The sequence below is a fragment of the Amphiprion ocellaris genome, chromosome 21, assembly GCF_022539595.1.
Source record: "Amphiprion ocellaris isolate individual 3 ecotype Okinawa chromosome 21, ASM2253959v1, whole genome shotgun sequence".
Lineage (NCBI taxonomy): Eukaryota > Metazoa > Chordata > Actinopteri > Pomacentridae > Amphiprion > Amphiprion ocellaris.
In genome coordinates, this window is record NC_072786.1 from 758,616 (window position 1) to 782,799 (window position 24,184).

Below are 24,184 nucleotides of genomic sequence, written 5' to 3' on the forward strand. Positions count from 1 at the left end.
GAGTAGACCTACCAGCAACTGTGGAAAGTTCTAGAGTAGACCTACCGACATCTGGAGAAAGTTCTAGAGTAGACCTACCAACAACTGGACAAAGTTCTAGAGTAGACCTACCGACAACTGGACAAAGTTCTAGAGTAGACCTACCGACATCTGGAGAAAGTTCTAGAGTAGACCTACCGACAACTGGACAAAGTTCTAGAGTAGACCTACCGACAACTGGACAAAGTTCTAGAGTAGACCTACCAGCAACTCTAGAAAGTTCTAGAGTAGACCTACCAGCAACTGGAGAAAGTTCTAGAGTAGACCTACCAGCAACTGGAGAAAGTTCTAGAGTAGACCTACCGACAACTGTCCAGTTATCGGTAGGTCTACTCTAGAACTTTCTCCAGGGGACGTTCTCCTCTATGGACTTCAAGGACCTGGAATTCTGGAAATATTCCCAGTCTGAAGGTAGAACTCTGATCATTAATAAAATTACTGAAGATGAAGAACCAGATGTTCTGAGGAAGTCAGGAAGGACCATTAGTCCTATTTGGTTGATTTTTTTTGTGCTGAATTTGAGTTTTTGTTGCAATTTCAGCTGTTTCGTGGTAGTTTTGGTTCTTTTCTTGGTAAATTTGGCCATTTTTGTGGTAATTTTCTGTTTTTGCTGGCATATTTGAATGTTTCAGGGCAATTTTGGCTCTTTTTGGGGTGATTTTGCAAGTTTTTTGTGCCAAATTTGTGTTTTTGTTGCAATTTCAGCTGTTTTGTGGCAATTTGGGTCCTTTTTGTGGCAATTTGGATGTTTTTGCTGGCATATTTGAGCCTTTCAGGGTAGTTTTGGCTCTTTTGGGGTGATATTTTTCTTGTTGTGGTCATTTTGGCCATATTTATGGTGATTTTCCAGCTTTTTAAAGTTATTTTAGTTGCAGTTTTTATCAGAACTCAGATGTGTTTTGCTTATCATTAATAAAGTTACTGGAGATGAAGAAACAGATGATTATGAGAAGGTTTGGGGAGAAGAAACTGATTTTATTTTAGATCTTGAATGGATGGACCCTGCAGCAGAAGGAGTTCTTTCACTTTAGAGTGATGTTCACATTTACCCTCAGCAGCAGCAGCTTGATGAAGGCATGATTAGATCTGACAGGTCAGATAAGAAAGATTACAAGATTCCATTGTAGTGTTTTAATGGTGTTAAACAGTGAACCAAACCTGGGTACATCTAAAGACCACACTCTCGCTTCAGATTCTAAACCTCCTGTTCAGCTCCGTCTCTGATTGGTCCGTTGACTTCCTGCCTCCTGCATCTTATGAACCTGTAGCTCTCTGACCGTCCTGAAGAACTGACTGTTTCCTATCTCTGCCAGAAAAAACGAACCTTCCTACAGGAGCAGATGAGTTTTCGGTTCAAAGAAAAGATCAAGTCTCAGGGCGTCCTGGGCGGTGACCAGCAGGTACCTGGGTTCTGGTTCTGGTGTCGGTTCATAGACCGTTAGAACCTCCCATTGTTCCCCATCTGCATCTTAAAGAAACTAGAGACTCGGTGGTTGTCATGTCCTCTGGCTGCACTCGTCCTCGTCAGCCTGAAACCTCGATACCATCAGCAAAGCTTCAGTCCCTGCAGCTGCTTCATGTGATCGATAACAGTCGGAAGCCATGAATGGTTCCTATTGAGGAGTGAAGCAGGTCTCTGATCAGCCTGAAGCTCCGTTAGAAGATCAGATTCTCTGTTTGCTGACTGAGCACTCTGTGCAGCCGGACTTTCCCTCCTCCTGTTGTTCTTCCAACCGCCGTCTGATCAGTGTCTGTTTTCATCTCTGAAAACACATTTTTACAATCAGTGCAGTAAAAATTAGAGACGTCCAGATCAACTATTCTAACCCTGAAATCATTTAACACTTAATATCTGCTGATACCAAGTCCAAATCAGATAACACGCCTGACAGCTGAATATTTCTGCAATGCATCAAGAAAAACCTGCATTTCTGCCTCCAGTCTGTCCCTTAATGTCCTGTACATCATCAGGAACCTTGTTGTAAAGCTCCAGTAGGACGCTATCTGAAATATAAGATGGAGAAAACCTTTATTCTCTACCACAACAATGAATTAATTCACCTTCTCTGTGATCTTTGTGGTATTCACAATGTCTCAAGTAAATTTTCTGTCTCTTTTACAGTATCCTCAGGTTTCAGTTTCTTTGCTGGAGCCTTAGTTACCCGATTAAACTCACTGTGTTTACTTCGTAGGGGCCAAATGAAACTACTAGCACTGAATTCCTGCCAACACTACAAGTACTGCAGATATGACAAGTGGCCATTGGACTGCCTTTATTTTCCAGTTTGAATTATAGTATAGAAAGCCTTTAATGCCATTGTATTCAGGATAAAACAAGACCACGTTACAATACTAGAGAACGTTAGAAACACCATGAAACCATTTTCACACAATCTAAAGGAGGTAGCTGTGCAGCAAAGTGCTAAAGTCAACAGTAGCTACTGCAGAAGTCCATGTGAAATAAAACACAACATAAAATATAATAAAATAGCTGTTAAATATTTTCATAATGCAGATATTGTCATTAATAATTTGACCGATTAAGACATATTAACTGATATGGTAAAAGGAGAAGGTCGTGCATGTCCAAAATTGTATCATAGATCAGCTGTATTTCATGGTTGTTCCACCAGGTGGAGCCTCTTCCTGTTTAATCCTGTAGAGACCAGAGGAGGCATCACTCAGACTACAGTTCATGTTAAAGCAGAGAGCATTGTGGGGGTTTAGCTAGCAACTGGCACCATGACAAAGACTCATGTGACATGTAATGACATCCAGCCAGAGCTCATATGTTAAAGACAAAATGGGACCAATGAGGACATACACTACTGTTCAAAAGTCTGGGGTCACTTAGAAATGTTCTTAATTGGAAAGAAAAACATTTTTAAATCCAGTCTAGACATTGTTAATGTGGTAAATGACTATTGTAGCTGGAAACAGCTGATTCTTAATGGAATATCTCCATGGGGGTACAGAGGAACATTTCCAGCAACCATCACTCCTGTGTTCTAATGCTACATCGTGTTACCGAATGGTGTTGAAAGGCTCACTGATGATTAGAAAACCCTTGTGCAGTTATGTTAGCACATGAATAAAAGTGGGAGTCTTCATGGAAAACATGGAATTTCCTGGGTGACCCCAAACTTTTGAACAATAGTGGAGTTCCTGTATCACGATAATATATGGATATATAGCTGTATAGCATATAGCATATTAGCTAGCAATGGGCACCATGACAAAGACTTCTGTGATGCATAATGATATCAAACCAGAGCTCATGTGTTTAAAGAGCAACTGGGCTAAACTACAGACAGTAAATGTTGGTTAGCAAAAAACATTGTGGGGGATTAGCTAGCAATGGCCACCATGACTAAGACTTATGTGACGCATAATGACCTCCAACCGGAACTTGTGTTTTAAGACAAACTGGGATTAAAGAGGACAGAGTTCCTGTATCACAATGATATATAAACATATGGTTTACCTAGCAAGGGTACCACGACCAAGACTTATGTGGTGCTTAATGACCTCCAACCAGAGCTCATGTATTCAAGACAAACTGGGATCAATGAGGACATGGTTATTGTATCACACTGATATATGGACACATGGTTTACCTAGCAACGGGCACCATGTCTAAGACTTCTGTGGTGGTTAATGACCTCCAACCAGAACTCATGTATTGGAAACAAGCTGGGATTGACTGGGACAAAGTTCTTAGGCAGAACAAATTTCCACAATCCATGTTATTAAATATTGAGCTTAATCAGCCCACATTCTGATGGCAGAAATGGATGTTCCTGCTAAATACTTAAACTGAAATATGTGACTCTGAGTCCAAAGACGTCTCCATAAACCCTGATCAGGACAATGTAAAGCACCATAACAGCGCTGGACATTTCTTTGTTCTCCATCTTTAAAGTCCATCAGATCCGTTAGCTTCTGCTGGACATCCCCATCTAACTTCAACATGACACTGATTCTGATGTCGGCAGAAAAACACTTCATTTCCCATCAGACTCAGCTGGTGGACAATGAAGGACTTAAAGGTGGTCTGTTTCTGTAATCTGTCTGTCTGTCTGTCTGATCAGTGTCTTCGCATGTACACTGGTGGAGTGAGCTCATTGGCTGAGCAGATAGCCAGTGGTATTCAGGAGGAAGCTGGCACGGTAAGACAGGTTCCCTCTTCTGATCAGCTGATTCTGTATCTGCAGTAACTTTATTAGTGATCAAATTTCTACCTTCATACTGTGAATATTAGACACAGGATGTTTTGGAGACTTTTGGACCAAAGTTTCTCATTTTGGAGACATTTTGGGAAAATTTGGACTCGTGTTGGGAAGTTTTCGAGGCAATTGTGATAAGTTGGAGGTATTTTGGTGCATTTTTAGGCTCAGTTTGACGATTTTCAAGTGATTATAGACAGTATTTTTGTCATTTAGGACAATTTTTGTAGTTTTAGTTCAGTTTTAAGCAATTCTGGACAAACTGAGTCTTTTTGGACCGTTTTTGAAAAATTTTAAACAACAGAAATGAACTTTTAAAAAATTTTCTCTGGTGAATTATCAGAAACCAGAACCACATCCAGGGAACCAATGATTGTTTCTAGGACTCTAAACTGTTCACACTAGGATAACATCCCATAATACTGATGATCAATGTATGTTTGTCTCTTCATGTTCCTCTCCGTCTTTCTGTTCCTGCAGGGTTCCGGCAGCAGCGATGTCTGTTTCTTCTGTCAGCAGAGGGTTTACGTGATGGAGCGTCTGAGCGCCGAGGGTTTGTTTTTCCATCGCAGCTGCTTCCGATGCGACTCCTGCAGCAGTTTACTGCGACCGGCTTCCTACAGCTACAACCAGAACAGCGGTAGGTTCAACCTCCATCACTCTGGTCTCCACTGAGTAACGTTCTACCTCCCAGCTAGCAGAGGACGTTCCCACAGCGTTAGCTAACATTACCAACAAGTTCAGATGTTTTTAATCAACTTTAATGTTCAAACACATTTTAAGGATATTTAGTGCTTCCAGTTATGTTCTTTAGAGGTTAAGAACATTTTAGCGTCAATGTTCAGAAGATGTTTGGAGGATGTTCTCGGATTATGTTCCATGATAGCAAAGGAACATCGTTCTCAAAATACCATTCAAAAACTGTTCTCCAGATGTTATTTAGGCCTCAGATGATTTAAATAAATGTTTTAGGGGATGGCATTGACGGAACACATTGTAGAATGTTTCTCCATAAAAGGTTCCTACAATGTTCCACAATAATAACAAATGAAAGATGATCTCATTGAAATACTTTTAGAAAGTCCTTAGTTATCACTCTTTTTAATAACTTCCTGCCAAAATCATTACCTTATAGAATTTTCCCAGAGCATTTTAGAACAAATTGATTCTAGCTGAGTGGCAGCGCTCCTCAAGATTCCAGAGATGTTCTAAGTCTGGACAGAACCACCTGGTCTACGTAGAACGTAGAATTCTGCCAACAGTGCCGTGTGATATGCTAACAAAGGTAGAACATTCTACCAGAAATGTTTAGAAGATACTTTAGGGGATTATGTTGAGGAACACATTATAGAACATCCTTCAGAAAAGGTTCCTACAATGTTCCACAATAACAAATGAAGAATGATCTCAGTGCAATACTTTTACAACATCTTTAGTTATCCTCCCTTGAAGAAGAACATTCTAGGACCTTTCTCCACAAGATTTCAGAGATGTTCCAACTAAGTCTGGGCAGGTACGTGTTCTATGTGAAAAAAGGAATAACGTTCTCAAAACATCATTCAGAAGTGTATTCCAACATTCCTGTCATGTGATACATGAACAAAGGTAGAACATTCTGCCAGAAATGTTTGGAAGATATTTCAGGGGATGTTGTTGACAGAACACATTATAGATCGTTCCTCCACAAAATGTTTCTACAATGTTCCACAATAACAAACAAAGAACGATCTTATTGCAATATTTCTAGAATGTCTTTAGTTATCACTCTCGGACCTTTTTTAATAACTTCCTGCCAAAATCCTTCCCTTGCATAATTCTTGCAAAACATTTTTAGAACAAATAGATTCTAGCTGAGTGGCAGTGCTCCACAAGATTCCAGAGATGTTCTAAGTCTGGATAGAACCACCTGATCTATGTGGAACGTAGTTACATGTTCCACACAAAAAATGTGATACATTAACAAAGGTGGAGCATTCTTCATGCAATATTCTGAGGATGTTGTTGAGGAACCACAATATAGAATGTTCCTCTATAGAACAATCCTGTATTACATGAGAACAACGGAGGAACCTTCTCAGTGAAACAGTTTTAGCACATCTTTAGCAATGTTATTACGAAACATCTTTAGAACATCAAGAAAGTACGTTGTCTACCTTTAAGGACATTTTTTGAGCTGAAAACATCCCTAGAACTTTGCAGAACTTTCTCAAAATGTCTTTACGGAACTGATAGATTCTAGCTGAATGGCAGCATTCCACAATGTTTCAGAGATGTTCTAAGTCTGGATAGAACCACCTGGTCTATGTGGAATGTAGTTAGATGTTCTAAAAAATGTGATATATAAACAATGGTGGAACATTCTTCATGCACTATTCTGAGAATGTTTTGGGGATGTTCTTGAGGAACCACAATATAGAACGTTCCTCTACAGAACAATCCAGCAATGTTCCACAGTATTACATGACAACAATGGAGGAACCCTCTCCTTTTTAGAACATCTTTAGTTCTACACTTCCACTCTTACAATGTTATTACCAAACATCTTTAGAACATCAAGAAAGTACATTATCTACCTTTAAGAACATTTTTTTCTACTGAAAAAATCACTAGAACTTTGCAGAATGTTCTCAAAGTTGTTTTTATGGAACAAATAACTTCTGAGCGGCAGCGCTCCACAGTGTTTCACAGATGCTCTAAACGTTCTGTCTACATTAGCTTTTATTTTGATCTATCAGAGAACAGCTGATTCCTCAAGAACCAGGTGGTTCTGTTCAAACTGAATCCTTGTGCAGCACCGCCAACCCGGTAGAATTCATTTGTTCTCATAAGGTTCTGAGGAATCGGCTGAAAAGATGACTACAACTTTGCAGAACTCTCTCAGAACATTTATAGATCTGTTAAGTTCTAGTTGGATGGTACCAGACATCAGTTTAACTCTAGTGTTGGTTCCTAAGTTGGTGTTTACATGGTTCCACTGGAGGACTAAGAAGGAACATGAGTAAGAACAGGTGGTTAATATTTATGTTCCTTCACTGACCTGGATTAAAGTCCTGCTCATCTAACTAGAACAAACAAAAACCAGTTGAACAGTCAGAAGAATAAAGGTTCTGTACACTTTGAGGCAGCCGGCGGCGTTCTGCGGGGAACATATTCGGCTCTTTGTTTCCAGACTCATGACTGTGGTCTGTGGAGGATAAAGACTCTTTATCTGCTCCACCGAGTTCAATGAAGCTAAGCACATCTAAGATTTATCAGGAGGCCCACTGACACTGAGGAACACTGAGGAACACTGAGGAACATGACATTAAAGTAAATAATAGAATGATTAATAACAAGAAATATGAAACAAATCAGCCAGACATCAATAAAACCTGCAGGATAAAGTTTCTTTTAAAGCAGATTATTGAGTTCTATGGAGCTGAAAACGTTCTACCTGATCTGAGTGTTTGCAATGTCCTGAACTTTGATGAGTTCAGGGAGAACAGTGGTGTGTTGTTGAACTGTCAGCGGTTCTACATCCAGTATTATATGGCATTCAAACATGGGCCCGTGGGCCAAATGTGGCCTTCTGGTTGAGATAATCCGGCCCCACATTGAAGGCTGGAGGGTTTTTCTTATAGACGTTAAACAAGCTTCACGTGGGTTCTAAAAGGTTCCATCTATGTCATGGATTTACGTGACGCTGCTCTCAGTTTAAATTCACACAGTGACTGACATTAACTAGAAGTTCTGATGTTTTAAAGATTTTTATCTCACAGAGCATTTCAAGGATATTTAATATTTACAATGACGTTCCTCAGAGGTTAAAAGTGAACTAGGAACGTTTTTATGTCAAAAAACATTTTTAGAACAACTTTAGTTCTACACTTCCAGTCAAGCAGTGTTATTAAAACATCTTTAGAACATCAAGAACGTACGTTATCTACCTTTAGGAAGAACATTTTGGGAACCCTGTGGGCTGAAAACATGACTACAACTTTGCAGAACCTTCTCAAAAACCTTCTAGCTGACTGGCAGCATTCCATGAGATTTCAGAGATGTTCTAAATCTGGACAGAACAATCTAGTCTAGTTAGATGTTCCACGCTATAAAATGTGATACATTAATAAAAGTGGAACATTTTTCATACTCTATTCTAAGGATGTTTTGGAGGAACCACAATATAGAACGTTCCTCCATAGAACAATCCTACAATGTTCCACAGCATTACATGACAACATCTTTAGTCCTGCAGTCTGGGAACTTAAAAAAAGTCCAGTCTAGCAATGTTATTACCAAACATCTTTAGAACATCAAGGAAGTAATCTACATTTAAGAACATTTTTTTGTGCTGAAAACATTACTAGAACTTTGTGGAACCATCGTTCTCCGAACATTCAGAGGACGTTTGGAGAACAATGTCAGGATTCCACACTGTTCCATAACGAAGTAAGAACGTTCTCAAAGCAGTATTCAGAAAACATTTTCCAAATGTTCTCAAGGCCTCCAATAGTAATACGTTAACAAAGGTTCTCTTAGGATGCGTTGGGAACATTGAGGGAACACATTATCATACATTCTTGTTTAAAACATTCCCTAAATGTTACATGATAATAATGGAACAACGTTCTATTTAGTTTTGAGAACATTAGGGCATAACAGTCAAACAGTATTAGAACCGTTTTCAGAGCGTATTTAGAGAACACTGTTCTACCTTTAAGAAGAACGTCCCACTGGAAACATTACCAGAACCTTTATAGAATAACAATAATAATCATTTCTGTCTGACAAACGATTCTTCATGAGACATTTCTGCAATATTCAGGAGAACCGTTCCTGATACTAAATTAGTCTTTAATTTTAAGAACTTTAAGAAAAAAATTCTCACATTCTGGGAGCAAAAAAATAAAACTTGTTGCTTTAAACAGTACTGTGCAGAACTTTCTCATAAAGTTTTTAGAACAAATAAATTCTCATTTGGCATCAATAAATAAAAGCAGCGTGGCTCAGAAACAATGAACAGAGTTATTAGAGAAATGTCTAAATGTCCAACACGGTGAAACATCAGGTTTTAAGATGGAATTATTTGAGTTTTGTGATGAAAGGACTCAGAGTGCCATTAGAAATGAATCCTCTACATCGGCTGGAACTCTGCCTCAGGCTTCACCACCACTCTGAGGTTCTTTATCCGTGTGATCGACCGCAGGCGGACATCTGCGCCATGCCAGCAGCCAATCAGAGCGCAGCTGTCACATGACCTCGGTTTGAAGTCGAGGCGGGAGTCGGTCTGAGTGGCATTATAAAAAAAGATTTAGATCAGAGAGAAGACTGACGGCAGAGAGCAACATCTGGACAGCATCTGTCCTCAGCATCTGTCCTGATGCTTCTGTCCTCTAACCCTAACATCTGTCCTCTACATCTGTCCTCTACATCTGTCCTGATGCTTCTGTCTCTGGTTCTCCTGGTTCTTCGGGTTCTCAGGGAGGTTCTTCTGTCTGCAGCCTTCTGAGTGTCGACTCAACGCTCCAGCTGTGAGGAAAAGACCGACTCCATCTGACAGAACCGCTTCACATCGAGCCTCAATAGTAAGAAGAACTTTGTTCTGATCCGTTAAGTTCTTTTTACCTGAGAGAACGTCTTGGAGTCATCAGTATGTGCTGTCCTGATTCTGTTAGAGCATGCAGTCATTGGTTTAAACTGTTCTGGATCATTCAGAACACATTTAAACTGTCTTGGTTCTGACAGAACATGTTGTATTTGTTAGTTTAAATTGTTCTGGTAGAACATGTTGTATTTGTTAGTTTAAACTGTTTTGGTTCTGGTAGAACATGTTGCATTTGTTAGTTTAAAATGTTCTGGTTCTGGTAGAACATGTTGTATTTGTTAGTTTAAACTGTTCTGGTTCTATTAGAACATGTTGGATTTGTTAGTTTAAACTGTTCTGGTTCTGGTAGAACATGTGTAAATGGGGTTCTGGATGATGTGGATCCGGTTCCTCAGAGGTTTGAATGAGTCAGATGTTAAACAGATGTTCTGCTGGAACGGGTTCTCCAGATGGTTGCTATGGTGATGTTGGATATCAGGTTCTAACAGGTAGCTGTGGAATAATCTGATTATTGATTTCTCATCACTGATCCCTGCTCTTTGTCTCTCAGGTGTCCGTGGCTCCGTCTCTCTCCGACTCTCTGGCTTCTGACAGGCGGTCCTCAGGTGAGTCTCCTCACCTGGTCGTCTTTCAGTGTCCATACGTGTTCACACTGAGCGCGCTCCTTAAACGGGAATCAATGTGGGCTTTAGTGTGTGTGTGTTTCTGTGTGTGTCTGTGTGTGTGTGCGGCTGTGTTGGTGTGTTTGCAGCGGCTTCTGTGATGGCGGCGATGCCGGAGAGGATCGAGCTGGAAAACTACCCACGGAGCTCGAAGACGGAGCTGCAGGAGGAACCGGAGGAGGTTCCAGAGGAGATCCTGAACCACTTCAACCTAAGCATGGACGAGGAACCTCACCAGAAGAAAGAACCTCGACGCAAAACACACCTGAGGTCAGAACGTCATCACAAAACATGCCTGAGGTCAGAGTTTACCTGTGTAAAGTCAGTGGTCAGAGGTCATTAATCAGTACCTGAGTCTCTATCATGGTGGCCCTTTGCTAAAGCCACCAATGGAACCCCCAGGTTCTACAGCTAATCTACAAGATTATTGTCTGTCCTTAATGTATCTTTAATCGATTAAATGATCAATAATTGATTGACAATTGATGACTAACATCTCTAGTATCAACTCTAAAATTCCTACAATATAACAACTGAAGAACGTATAAGAAGTCCTGGTTCCATATTTCCAACATAAAAGTTCTTCAAATCTATTTTTCTCTGTAGCTGTCAAATGTTTTCAGTGTTTTTTGATTTTAAGATTTTAAGTTTAGATCCACAAGTTAATTTCAGGTTCTAGGGTTCTATGTTCCACCTCACAGTGACTTGTGTTTGTTTTAAACGCCTGACTCATATATAACTGATTGGAGAAAAAAATAAAATTACTTTCAATCTGCACAGAACAGTTTGATTCAAAACACACAAAGAACCACTTATTTAAAAAACAAAACTTAAGAACCACTTACAAGAGGTTCTACCTAAACCCGTTGAGTCCACAAAGAACGATCTGGAAAATGGTTCCTTAAAGAACCTATTTATGCTGAACTTTTCTTGAGCGCCACTAAAGGAACCAATTTTTGATGGTTCTATGAGGCACGATTGGAAGTTCTTCAAGGAACCAGTTGAAGAAATGGTTCTTCTTTTTCTTTGTGGAACCACAAATGAGTCAACTATCACACCATTTTACTGTTCTGACCGTAGTAGAACCCAGAAATACAATTCTAAACCTGTAAATGTGCAGATTATGGGTTCCTTTGGTAAAAAAAAAAATGTCAGCTGCTTAAGTTAAATGTGACTTTTTAGGTCACAAATTTGACCTTTTAAGTCAAATATCTTCGTCACATTTATGACTTTTAAAACTCAAAGAAAAGATAAACTATCAACCAGAATGTGTTTTACTACGGCGACCTTTCAGGTTCACTCTCAGACTTTTTACATCTCATTTAAACCTTAATAAGATGTCAAGAAAAGTCAAGATTACAAGTTTAAACATTTGTTGAATGTAAAAAAGGTGTATTATGCTGCTATTCTAAAAACCACATTTGTGCTTTTAAGATTAAAATCGTGACTTTCTTCATTTAAGGTTTTGTTTTTTGAAAGGAACATCTTTAGGATGAGGGTTCCTGATTTAAACTTTAAATTTCGGTCTGAATCAAACTTTTGAAACTGAGCTTCAGCCTTTGTTTCTGACAGTTCTGACCTGGTTTCTCAGTGAGTGTTTTCTTTGTTGTTCATCCCTCCTGGTCCTGTTTTCTGTCTTCAGCTCGGAGTCAGAGGAGGAGGAGGACAAGGCAGAACGTCAGGAGACTTCGGAGGAAGCCGGAGCTTTGTGGAGAGAAACTCTGCAGCTGAATGAAGACGAAGAGGACGGAGAGGACGGAGGAGGCAGCCAGATGGAGTCCAGTGATGGTGAGCTGAAGTGTGTCTTTGTGTGTCTGTGCTTTGTGTAGCTGGTTGTGTGCGTGGTTGTGTTGCTGGTTGTGTTTGTGGTTGTGTGGCTGGTTGTGTTTGTGGTTGTGTTGCTGGTTGTGTTTGTGGTTGTGTTGCTGGTTGTGTTTGTGGTTGTGTTGCTGGTTGTGTAGCTGGTGGTGTTTGTGGTTGTGTTGCTGGTTGTGTTGCTGGTTGTGTAGCTGGTCGTGTTTGTGGTTGTGTGGCTGCTCGTGTTTGTGGTTGTGTTGCTGGTTGTGTTGCTGCTTGTGTTGCTGGTCGTGTTGCTGCTTGTGTTTGTGGTTGTGTGGCTGCTTGTGTTTGTGGTTGTGTGGCTGGTTGTGTTACTGCTCATGTTGCTGCTCATGTTGCTGCTCGTGTTGCTGGTTGTGTTTGTGGTTGTGTCGCTCGTTGTGTGGCTGGTTGTGTTTGTGGTTGTGTTGCTGGTTGTGTTTCTGGTCTTGTTGCTGGTTGTGTTTGTGGTTGTGTGGCTGGTTGTGTTTGTGGTTGTGTTGCTGGTTGTGTTTCTGGTCTTGTTGCTGGTTGTGTTGCTGGTTGTGTAGCTGGTCGTGTTTGTGGTTGTGTGGCTGCTTGTGTTTGTGGTTGTGTTGCTGGTTGTGTTGCTGGTCGTGTTGCTGGTTGTGTTTGTGGTTGTGTGGCTGCTTGTGTTTGTGGTTGTGTTGCTGGTTGTGTTGCTGGTCGTGTTGCTGGTTGTGTTTGTGGTTGTGTGGCTGCTTGTGTTTGTGGTTGTGTGGCTGGTTGTGTTACTGCTCATGTTGCTGCTTGTGTTGCTGCTCGTGTTGCTGGTTGTGTTTGTGGTTGTGTTTGTGGTTGTGTTTGTGGTTGTGTTGCTGGTTGTGTTGCTGGTTGTATTGCTGGTTGTGTTTGTGGTTGTGTGGCTGGTTGTGTTTGTGGTTGTGTTGCTGGTTGTGTTTGTGGTTGTGTTGCTGGTTGTGTTTGTGGTTGTGTTGCTGGTTGTGTAGCTGGTGGTGTTTGTGGTTGCGTTGCTGGTTGTGTTGCTGCTCGTGTTTGTGGTTGTGTAGCTGGTTCTGTTGCTGGTTGTGTAGCTGGTCGTGTTTGTGGTTGTGTGGCTGCTCGTGTTTGTGGTTGTGTTGCTGGTTGTGTTGCTGCTTGTGTTGCTGGTCGTGTTGCTGGTTGTGTTTGTGGTTGTGTGGCTGCTTGTGTTTGTGGTTGTGTGGCTGGTTGTGTTACTGCTCATGTTGCTGCTCATGTTGCTGCTCGTGTTGCTGGTTGTGTTTGTGGTTGTGTCGCTCGTTGTGTGGCTGGTTGTGTTTGTGGTTGTGTTGCTGGTTGTGTTTCTGGTCTTGTTGCTGGTTGTGTTGCTGGTTGTGTAGCTGGTCGTGTTTGTGGTTGTGTGGCTGCTCGTGTTTGTGGTTGTGTTGCTGGTTGTGTTGCTGGTTGTGTTGCTGGTTGTGTTTGTGGTTGTGTGGCTGCTTGTGTTTGTGGTTGTGTTGCTGGTTGTGTTGCTGGTCGTGTTGCTGGTTGTGTTTGTGGTTGTGTGGCTGCTTGTGTTTGTGGTTGTGTGGCTGGTTGTGTTACTGCTCATGTTGCTGCTTGTGTTGCTGCTCGTGTTGCTGGTTGTGTTTGTGGTTGTGTTTGTGGTTGTGTTTGTGGTTGTGTTGCTGGTTGTGTTGCTGGTTGTATTGCTGGTTGTGTTTGTGGTTGTGTGGCTGGTTGTGTTTGTGGTTGTGTTGCTGGTTGTGTTTCTGGTCTTGTTGCTGGTTGTGTTGCTGGTTGTGTAGCTGGTCGTGTTTGTGGTTGTGTGGCTGGTTGTGTTTGTGGTTGTGTTGCTGGTTGTGTTTGTGGTTGTGTTTGTGGTTGTGTTTGTGGTTGTGTTGCTGGTTGTGTTTGTGGTTGTGTTGCTGGTTGTGTTTCTGGTCTTGTTGCGGTTGTGTTGCTGGTTGTGTAGCTGGTCGTGTTTGTGGTTGTGTGGCTGGTTGTGTTTGTGGTTGTGTTGCTGGTTGCGTTTGTGGTCGTGTTTCTGCTTGTGTTGCTACTTGTGTTGCTGCTTGTGTTTGTGGTTGTGTTGCTCACTGCGTTGATGCTTGTGTTGCTGCTCGTGTTGCTGCTTGTGTTGCTGGTTGTGTTTGGGGTTTGTGTTGCTGCTCGTGTTGTTGCTCGTGTTTCTGGTTGTGTTGCTGGTTGTGGTGCTGCTCGTGTTGCTGGTTGTGTTGCTGCTCCTGTTGCTGGTTGTGTTGCTGCTCCTGTTGCTGGTTGTGTTGCTGCTCCTGTTGTTGCTCATGTTGCTGGTTGTGTTTCTAGTTGTGTTGCTGGTTGTGTTTGTGGTTGTGTTGCTGCTCGTGTTGCTGCTCGTGTTGCTGCTTGTGTTGCTGCTCGTGTTGCTGGTTGTGTTTGTGGTTGTGTTTGTGGTTGTCTTGCTGGTTGTGTTTGTGGTTGTGTTGCTCGTTGTGTTGCTGGTTGTGTTTGTGGTTGTGTTGCTGGTTGTGTTGCTGGTTGTATTGCTGGTTGTGTTTGTGGTTGTGTGGCTGGTTGTGTTTGTGGTTGTGCTGCTGGTTGTGTTTCTGGTCTTGTTGCTGGTTGTGTTGCTGGTTGTGTAGCTGGTCGTGTTTGTGGTTGTGTGGCTGGTTGTGTTTGTGGTTGTGTTGCTGGTTGTGTTTGTGGTTGTGTTTGTGGTTGTGTTGCTCATTGTGTTGCTGGTTGTGTTTGTGGTTGTGTTGCTCGTTGTGTTGCTGGTTGTGTTTGTGGTTGTGTTGCTGGTTGTATTGCTGGTTGTGTTTGTGGTTGTGTTGCTGGTTGTGTTTGTGGTTGTGTTGCTGGTTGTATTGCTGGTTGTGTTTCTGGTCTTGTTGCGGTTGTGTTGCTGGTTGTGTAGCTGGTCGTGTTTGTGGTTGTGTGGCTGGTTGTGTTTGTGGTTGTCTTGCTGGTTGTGTTTGTGGTTGTGTTGCTCGTTGTGTTGCTGGTTGTGTTTGTGGTTGTGTTGCTGGTTGTGTTGCTGGTTGTATTGCTGGTTGTGTTTGTGGTTGTGTGGCTGGTTGTGTTTGTGGTTGTGCTGCTGGTTGTGTTTCTGGTCTTGTTGCTGGTTGTGTTGCTGGTTGTGTAGCTGGTCGTGTTTGTGGTTGTGTGGCTGGTTGTGTTTGTGGTTGTGTTGCTGGTTGTGTTTGTGGTTGTGTTTGTGGTTGTGTTGCTCATTGTGTTGCTGGTTGTGTTTGTGGTTGTGTTGCTCGTTGTGTTGCTGGTTGTGTTTGTGGTTGTGTTGCTGGTTGTGTTGCTGGTTGTATTGCTGGTTGTGTTTGTGGTTGTGTTGCTGGTTGTATTGCTGGTTGTGTTTCTGGTCTTGTTGCGGTTGTGTTGCTGGTTGTGTAGCTGGTCGTGTTTGTGGTTGTGTGGCTGGTTGTGTTTGTGGTTGTGTTGCTGGTTGTGTTGCTGCTCGTTTTTGTGGTTGTGTGGCTGGTTGTGTTGCTGGTTGTGTTTGTGGTTGTGTTGCTGGTTGCGTTTGTGGTCGTGTTTCTGCTTGTGTTGCTACTTGTGTTGCTGCTTGTGTTTGTGGTTGTGTTGCTCACTGCGTTGATGCTTGTGTTGCTGCTCGTGTTGCTGGTTGTGTTGCTGGTTGTGTTGCTGGTTTTGTTGCTGCTCCTGTTGCTGGTTGTGTTGCTGCTCCTGTTGCTGGTTGTGTTGCTGCTCCTGTTGTTGCTCATGTTGCTGGTTGTGTTGCTAGTTGTGTTGCTGGTTGTGTTTGTGGTTGTGTTGCTGCTCGTGTTGCTGGTTGTGTTGCATCTCGTGTTGCTGCTCGTGTTGCTAGTTGTGTTGCTGGTTGTGTTGCTGCTCCTGTTGCTGGTTGTGTTGCTGCTCATGTTGCTGGTTGTGTTGCATCTCGTGTTGCTGCTCGTGTTGCTGGTTGTGTTGCTGGTTGTGTTGCTGGTTGTGTTGCTGCTCCTGTTGCTGCTCGTGTTGCTGGTGGTGTTTGTGGTTGTGTTGCTGCTCCTGTTGCTGCTCGTGTTGTTGCTCATGTGGCTGGTTGTGTTGCTGCTCATGTTGCTGGTTGTGTTGCTGCTCCTGTTGCTGGTTGTGTTGCTGCTCCTGTTGCTGCTCGTGTTGTTGCTCATTTTGCTGGTTGTGTTGCTGCTCCTGTTGCTGCTCGTGTTGTTGCTCATTTTGCTGGTTGTGTTGCTGCTCCTGTTGCTGATTGTGTTGCGTCTCGTGTTGCTGCTCATTTTGCTGGTTGTGTTGCTGCTCCTGTTGCTGCTCGTGTTGCTGCTCCTGTTGCTGGTTGTGTTGCTGCTCATGTTGCTGGTTGTGTTGTTGCTCATGTTGCTGGTTGTGTTGCTGCTCCTGTTGCTGGTTGTGTTGCTGCTCATGTTGCTGGTTGTGTTGCTGCTCCTGTTGCTGGTTGTGTTGCTGCTCATGTTGCTGGTTGTGTTGCTGCTCCTGTTGCTGGTTGTGTTGCTGCTCCTGTTGCTGCTCGTGTTGTTGCTCATGTTGCTGGTTGTGTTGCTGCTCCTGTTGCTGATTGTGTTGCGTCTCGTGTTGCTGCTCGTGTTGCTGGTTGTGTTGCTGCTCCTGTTGCTGCTTGTGTTGCTGCTCCTGTTGCTGGTTGTGTTGCTGCTCATGTTGCTGCTCCTGTCGCTGCTCGTGTTGTTGCTCATGTTGCTGGTTGTGTTGCTGCTCCTGTTGCTGATTGTGTTGCGTCTCGTGTTGCTGCTCCTGTTGCTGGTTGTGTTGCTGCTCCTGTTGCTGGTTGTGTTGCTGCTCATGTTGCTGGTTGTGTTGCTGCTCCTGTTGCTGGTTGTGTTGCTGCTGGTGATGTGCTGCTGTGTGTCTCCCCCTGCTGGTAGAAGGGGAGTACAGCCCCTTGGACATGGAGCGACTTTCAGGCCTCTGGATGCTGGTGGAGGATTCAGGTAGCAGCAGACCCACCAAATTCCATTAAAAAAACATTAAATTTAGACCAACTAACGACATTTTAACAACAGAGTTTCTTCATGAGTTCATTTAGTGAATCTTCTTGAACTTCTATGACTTTGAAAGTTCATCCGTGAATTAAAATTCTACCTTTATGAGCCACAGGTCTCACTAATGATGAAGATCTACCTGTTTATGTCGAAATTATTTCACTTTAAACCAAAAATGGTTAAACCCCCACAATGGAACCCCCAGGTGCTACAGCTGATCTACAAGAGTATTCTCTGTCCTTATTTTATCTTTAATAGGTTAAATTGTCAATAATCGATTAAAGATTGATGACTAACATCTCTAGTATCAACTCCAAAATCTCTATAAGATTATTTAAACCAAAAGTCTGACTTTTAATAACACAAAATCTAAGAAATACAAGAAAATGTAACTTTTTTCAACAATTAAAAGGTTTAACAACTTTACCTTTCTTATACTTTGTGGAAAAGTTTGCTTGATTAACGTCTCGTTTTAAAAATGAAATTGAACATTTGTGAGGTTTTCCGTAAATTTGCTTCTTGTTTTCGTCTTTTTTGTTTCTCTTTGTAGCTATTTTTGATCTTTTTACGGTAACTTTTTGTGTTTTTGCCTCGGTTTCCATCAGTTTTGTGTCATTTGTATTCATTTTGTCAGTCTGTGTAGTTGTTTGTCTGTCTTAGTCACTGTTTTGTGGCTCTTGGTGTGTGTTGAGCATTTGTGCACATTTGAGGCAGTTGTGTCTGTTTTTGCATTGGCTTTGCGTGTCTTTTTGTTCATTTTGCATCGATTTTTGTCAGCTTTATTCTCTTTCTGGTCATTTTGCATTCATTTTTCTTTTGTGTGTCTAACGTGATTTTTATCCCCATTTGCATTGAATCAGAATCTGTTTGTTCATTTTTTTTCATTCTGTCTCTTTATTGTTCATTAGTTTCTCTTCCTGCCTCTTCATATTTCTTTTGAGTAATTTTGTGTTTTGCTTTGCATCATTTCTGCATCTGTTTGTGTTCATTTTACATCTTTTTTTAAACTTTATTTCTGGCCATTTTGAGTGTCTCTGTAGTTGTTTGTGTCTTTCTGCTTGTTTTGTTTCTCTTTGTTGATGTTCTTGATGTTTGTTTGGATCTAAACATTCAGTAAACAATAAATATTAGATTCATGAAACTAAATCAATCAATCTTTATTGGTCATTGCACATTTTCCTATACAACGAAATTTCATCGAGCTGCCTGCCAATGACAGCTCCGGCTGCTGCGCAGTGCTGCGCGCACCTTTCTTGAGGAAAAAAAGAAAAAGGACATGTTGGGATCTGGGTAGGGATAGCAGAGGGTAAAAGGAAAAAAAAAAGGCTCGTTGTACCAAATGAAACCTCCAATGTTGGGAAATTCAATTTGAGAAGGAACCTAAAAAAAACAAACCCGCAAACAGACAAAGCATGACGTTAGACAAGGATAGTTGGGATAAGGATGTGGGATGGTGGAGGGGGGAGCACCGCACAGTTAGCCGGTTCCTGTGCAGGTGCACGGATTCCTGGCTCCTGTGTATAGTGAGGAAAGCTTGTGGAGGCGGGGGGGAGGGGGTTATGGACATGAGTGTGAATGTTTAGCTCAGTCCTCAGTTCATGAGTCCGAATGTTTGTGTATGCGTGTAGCCCATCTTCTTCCGTCTCAGACCTCCGGTGTCTCAGTTCGCGAGGGTGGGAGCGCGATAACACAGCAAGGTTGCTATGGAGACGTCCTCGGTTGACCCGGTCCAAAAGTCAACAGGTGTCCTTGGGAAAGTGGGGGGGGGGGGTAGGAGAGCTATCTCTTGGCCATGAAACTTCCAGAGGAGTTTGTTATTGTTCCAGGGGCGCCAGAATGTAATCAGTTATTCTCATGTTTGGGCGGGAGAGAAGTAATTTCACCTTCCCCCTACTGCTCTCAACAATTTTAGACCTCAGCTGTAGCGATTCTCACCCTGATGGCTTCCAATCTGCGACTCAAATCAACAGTCACACCAAGCAAATTGTTCATCTTACGATTGAGTTCGTCATACCGAGCATCGGCAGCCGTGATCCGATCGTTTGCATAGACCAGCAGAGTTTGGACGTCGTTTCTGTCTGCGGTCTTCCTGATTTTCCAGAAGCTCAGGCCAGTGAACAAGCCAATTATCAGCAGGCCTGTCATCATAAATCCAAATATATAAACATCTTCCACGTCCTCCACGGATAGGGGTGCCAGGCACATTATCCCCTTCCATTTCCCCCAGGCGTCGATCACGTAACCAGAGGCGAAACTCCCATCCGGGCAGGTAGGCTCCCCTAGGCCTGTGCTCTTTGTGGCGACAATCTTGTCAATTGCGTTGAGAGACCAGTCAATCAATTCCATGATCGGTGTTTCAAAGGTCCAGTGCCAAGCGATCACTCCAAGTCAGACAGACGAGACGAAGACGAAGAAATGCAGCAAGCAGGGAGACATGAGGGTAGGGAGGGAGGAACAGAGATAGCGGAGCAAGGAAAAGTGCGACCGCCTCCTACGAGAGCTGAGAGCACCAGAGACCTAACTCAAATCAACCTAACTTAAGCTGTCTGTATAATAAAAATCATTTTATTTTTAATTTAATCTTTTTCTCCCTAGATGAGGAACCTTCTCCGAGCCCGGACACACCTGTTGGCTCCGCCTCCAGTCCTCTGCCCTCCACGCCCCCCTCCATGACTCTGCTTTTCGGAGCCACGCCCTCCACCGCCTCATTCGTCACCACGTCAGACTCCGTCCCCGACGACGAGGCCGCCACGGCTCCGCTCACGCCTGCCGTCGTCGTGGAAACGGCCGCTCTGACACCTGCCGCTGGAGGGCGTGGCTCCTTTGATGACATCACCCCCGAGCTGCCACAGAAGAAGCCTCTCCTCCTGAGAGACAGGGAAGCAGGGTCAGATGACGAGGGGGTGGAGTCAGAGGAGGAGGCGGAATCAGAGGGGCTGAGGAGGAAGAGGCACAAAGGAGCTGGGAGCCTCGCCCCTCACCTCCTCCTCCCCCCGCTGCACACTGGGGGTGGGGCTCTCTTCCTCCAGCTGAAGGGGCTTGCAGAGGCTCCACCCCCCAGACAGGTGGGGGAGGGAGGAGGCAGAGCCAGAGCCCTGTTGAAGGCGGTGTTTTCTGGAAAAGAGCCGAAGAAGAAAAGGAGCGGGACTTTACCTGGAGAGAGAGCGAGGAGGGAAACGACCAATCAGAGGAGGCTGCCAGGTGATGATGTAATAACACACGCACAGAGAGTGTGATGTCACTGTGATGATGCAATAACTGGGCTTTCTCTGTTCAGATGTCAGAGGGGAGGAGTCTGATCTGGATTCCACGACGGTGCTGCAGAGATTCTCGCTGGAACCCTGGAACAACGTAAGAATCAAACCAGCCAATCAGAGCACAGCTGAAAACTAACCAATCAGAGCACAGCTGCACACCAGCCAATCAGAGCACAGCTGAAAACTAACCAATCAGAGCACAGCTGCACACCAACCAATCAGAGCACAGCTGAAACCAACCAACTAAAGCATATCTGCTTATCAACCAATTGGAGCATAGGTACACAACAGCCAATCAGAGTGTAGATATCACAGGGATCAGACTAACACCTGGATGTCCTTCTGCTATCCCTTAGTTGCAGTTGGAGCTGTTGGATGTCACAACGGAAATCCAGAGAATCACAATAAAGGAGGAGGAGGAGAACCAGGAGGTACCAGTGTTGTGTTCAGTTATTGTTGGTTGTTGTCACCTACCTGGTCCTCTAGTTTACTGCTCTTTGTTGTTACCTGGTCCTCTAGTTTACTGCTCTTTGTTGTTACCTGGTCAGAGTATACCTGGTACTCTAGTTTACTGCTCTTTGTTGTTACCTGGTCCTCTAGTTTACTGCTCTTTGTTGTTACCTGGTCAGAGTATACCTGGTACTCTAGTCTACTGCGATTTGTTGGTCTGGTTGGTGTTACCTGGTCTTGTCACTCAGAGGTTCAGTGTTGGTTGTTGTCTAACGTCCACGTGTTCCATTGGTCTAACTGTTTTATGTCCTCCGTGTTTCTTCTCCGTGGTTCTCAGCCGGCATACGTTCCTCATGCTCTGGCTTTCAGACGATCGTACGCCATCAAGGTACCTACAGATCTGACCTCTGAGGGTTCTGCAGTCCGATGCTCTGTCTGAATGGTAAACTCTCTGTTGTTTCAGAGACACAGTCTGAGGGACAGAGTTCCCTTCCAGGACTCTGATGGACGGTCGTCCTGTCCCACCGAGGTGGTGGGCGTCCTGACTCAGCCCAAAGAGGCGTCCAGCCTGAGCGTGAAGGAGACCATGTTCCTGAAGAAGCACGAGGATGAAGACGAAGACCTGGATACCAAAATCACTCGACGGGTTCAGAGAGCTGCGAGACGACAGGCCAAACAGGAACAGCTGAAGCGACTCCACAAGGCTCAGGTGAGTTTACCTGTCTGAGTTCAGGACCATGTGACTTTACCTGAGGCCAGAGACAACCAGGTTCAGGTCTATGTGAAGGACAAGTACATTCTAGGTTCAGGTTCAGGTGAAGAACAGGTATAGTCCAGGTAAAGGGCAATTACAACCAGGTTCAGGTCCATGTAAGAGACAGGTGTGGTCCAAATTCAGGTTCAGGTGAAGGACAGGTACTGCCCAGGTTCAGATCCAAGTAAAGGACCAGCTACAAGCCTAGGAAAGGATGGGTATGGTCCAGGTTAAGGACAGGTCCAGGTCCAGGTGAAGGACATGTTCAGGACAGGTGGATGTAGACTGATGTTCTTTGTCTTGTGTCTCAGATGATCCAGAGGCAGCTGCAGCAGGTGGAGGAGAAGCAAAGAGAGCTGGAGGAGAGAGGAGTGATGGTGGAGAAAGCTCTGAGAGGAGAAGCAGGTAGAAACACCCTGAACATATCCAGGCTGAAGGAACACCTGAAGTCACCTGAACTTAGCTCACCTGAACTCTCCTAAACTCACCTGTTCTTCTCCTTCCATCAGATTACTGGGAAGACTCCACCAACAGTCCAGACGTGGAGCTCCACCTGGGAGGTCAGTTCACCTGTACCTCTGTATCACCTCAAACTGCACTCTTCAGGTACTCTGCTGGTTACTACAGTATCGTGTGTTCTGTGTCTACAGGTCTGGGTAAACTGGAGAACCCGGCTCTGATGCAGCAGTGGTTCCAGCTGGTCCAGCAGAAGAACGCTCTGGTTCGATACGAGTCCGAACTCGTGATATTGTGAGTATCTGACCTGCAGATTAGAACCAGGAGAACCTCCTGAGCAGGTTCAAGTGAACCAGAACCTGCTGAGACCCACCAGGTTCTGGTTCATGTGGACATTGTTGTGTTTCAGTGCTCGAGAGTTGGAGCTGGAGGACAGACAGAGTCGACTGCAGCAGGAGCTCAGAGAGAGGATGGCAGTGGACGGTAACACACACCACTACACCTGTCTGTTACCTGCTTACCCATGTGTGTGTGCGTGTGTTACCTACTCACCGGCTCACCTGTGCTCAGACCACCTGAAGGGGGCGGGGCAGCTGGCTGAGGAGCGTCTGATCCTGGAGGAGATGCTGGAGGTGGTGGAGCGTAGAGACTCTCTGGTGTCTCTGCTGGAGGAGCAGCGTCTTCAGGAGCGTCAGGAGGACCTGTACCTGCAGCAGGTGATGTCAGCTGGAGGGCTGGGACTCACCTGGACCTGACTCACCTGGATCTACCAGGTTAGGACTCCTCACCACCTCACTGTAACCAGAAATCTGATGAACCACCAGTGGTTCAGTGAGGGAATAAGTGGGTATTTAGTTTCAGTTTGTTCTGCATGAAGTCTCCATGATGTTCTCACTGAGGGAAAACCTCCGACACAAACCGTAGATCAACTTTTTCTACAAACCTTCAGACCGAAGAGATCTGGACCTCTGAGATTGTTCTGGGTTTGATACGCTTCAAACCGTTTAACAGAAATGCAGATGGTTTTAGGTTATTTATATTAGACAGATTCAGAAGGTTTCAGATGGTTTTAAGTGATTTATTTTGGATGGTTTGAAAGATTTCAGAAGGTTTCAAGTTTTAGAAAGTTCAGGTGGTTTGCTTTGGACAACTTTAGAAGGTTTTAGATGGTTTCAGAAGGTTTTCAGGTGGTTTGTTTTGGATGGTTTCGGATGATTTAAGGTTCTAGATATTTTTTACAAGGTTTTAGATGGTTTATTTTTGATGGTTTAAAGCAGGGGTGTCAAACATACGGCCCACGGGCCAGTACCGGCCCGCCAGGGGGTCCAATCCGGCCCGTGGAATAAATCTACAATATGAAAAAAAATACCTAAAAATTATGAAGTACGTTTTTTGATAAAACTGCAGTTCCCATATTGTCAGCTAGGGGCGCTCTGTTTTATTCAGAGTAGACAACATGACACAACACTGTGACTCAGAACTTACAGCAGATGGCAGCAATACGGAATCCGGGTCTGTAAGCAGCATTTTGTCTATTGGAATTTTACCTGCTTTTCTGCTGGGCCTGACACAGTCATCAGCAAGATGTCTTTGTCAAAAAGGAGAAAAGTGGACATCGAGTGTAGGATTTTCCAAGAAAAATGGACCAACTCCTATTTGTTCACTGAGGTGAATGAGAAACCTGTGTGCCTGGTGTGTATGCAGCAAGTTTCGGTGCTCAAGGAATTTAATCTTCGGCGCCACTATGAGACTTGGCATGGCGAAAAATACAAAAAATACAACTTGCCAGGAGAACTGAGAAGACAGAAGATAAATGAATTGTTGGCAGGTTTGAGAAAACAGCAGTCTGTTTTCACCCGGAGCCGTGAGGTCAGTGATGCTGCAGAGAAAGCCAGCTACCTAATTGCTAGCAAAATAGCATTAGCATCAAAGCCGTACTCTGACGGGGAGTTTGTTAAAAGTTGCATGCTGAAGGCTGCAGAAATCGTGTCCTGAGAGGCGACAAGCTTTTGCCAACAT

At 43.8% G+C, this 24,184-nt stretch overlaps 1 protein-coding gene across 9 annotated transcripts in view; it reads left to right on the top strand.

Annotated features, from left to right (window-relative positions):
* mical3b (microtubule associated monooxygenase, calponin and LIM domain containing 3b) overlaps positions 1-24,184 on the top strand; it is a 47,916-nt gene that overhangs the window by 18,441 nt on the left and 5,291 nt on the right. For 2 of the 9 annotated variants that reach the window (XM_055006749.1, XM_035949757.2), the window contains exons 18-35: positions 1,353-1,439; positions 4,131-4,208; positions 4,746-4,905; positions 9,726-9,829; positions 10,400-10,454; positions 10,601-10,781; positions 12,154-12,299; positions 17,132-17,197; positions 19,844-20,449; positions 20,526-20,599; positions 20,862-20,936; positions 21,293-21,343; positions 21,419-21,664; positions 22,021-22,114; positions 22,219-22,269; positions 22,360-22,459; positions 22,575-22,648; positions 22,736-22,938. In XM_055006749.1, coding sequence (XP_054862724.1) covers positions 1,353-1,439; positions 4,131-4,208; positions 4,746-4,905; positions 9,726-9,829; positions 10,400-10,454; positions 10,601-10,781; positions 12,154-12,299; positions 17,132-17,197; positions 19,844-20,449; positions 20,526-20,599; positions 20,862-20,936; positions 21,293-21,343; positions 21,419-21,664; positions 22,021-22,114; positions 22,219-22,269; positions 22,360-22,459; positions 22,575-22,648; positions 22,736-22,920 — 2,433 coding nt within the window. In that variant the 3' untranslated portion in view covers positions 22,921-22,938. Of the gene's footprint in view, positions 1-1,352; positions 1,440-4,130; positions 4,209-4,745; positions 4,906-9,725; positions 9,830-10,399; positions 10,455-10,541; positions 10,782-12,153; positions 12,300-17,131; positions 17,198-19,843; positions 20,450-20,525; positions 20,600-20,861; positions 20,937-21,292; positions 21,344-21,418; positions 21,665-22,020; positions 22,115-22,218; positions 22,270-22,359; positions 22,460-22,574; positions 22,649-22,735; positions 22,939-24,184 lie in introns of those variants that run through there. The other 7 variants (XM_055006753.1, XM_055006755.1, XM_055006750.1 and 4 more) reach the window with 6 other exon arrangements.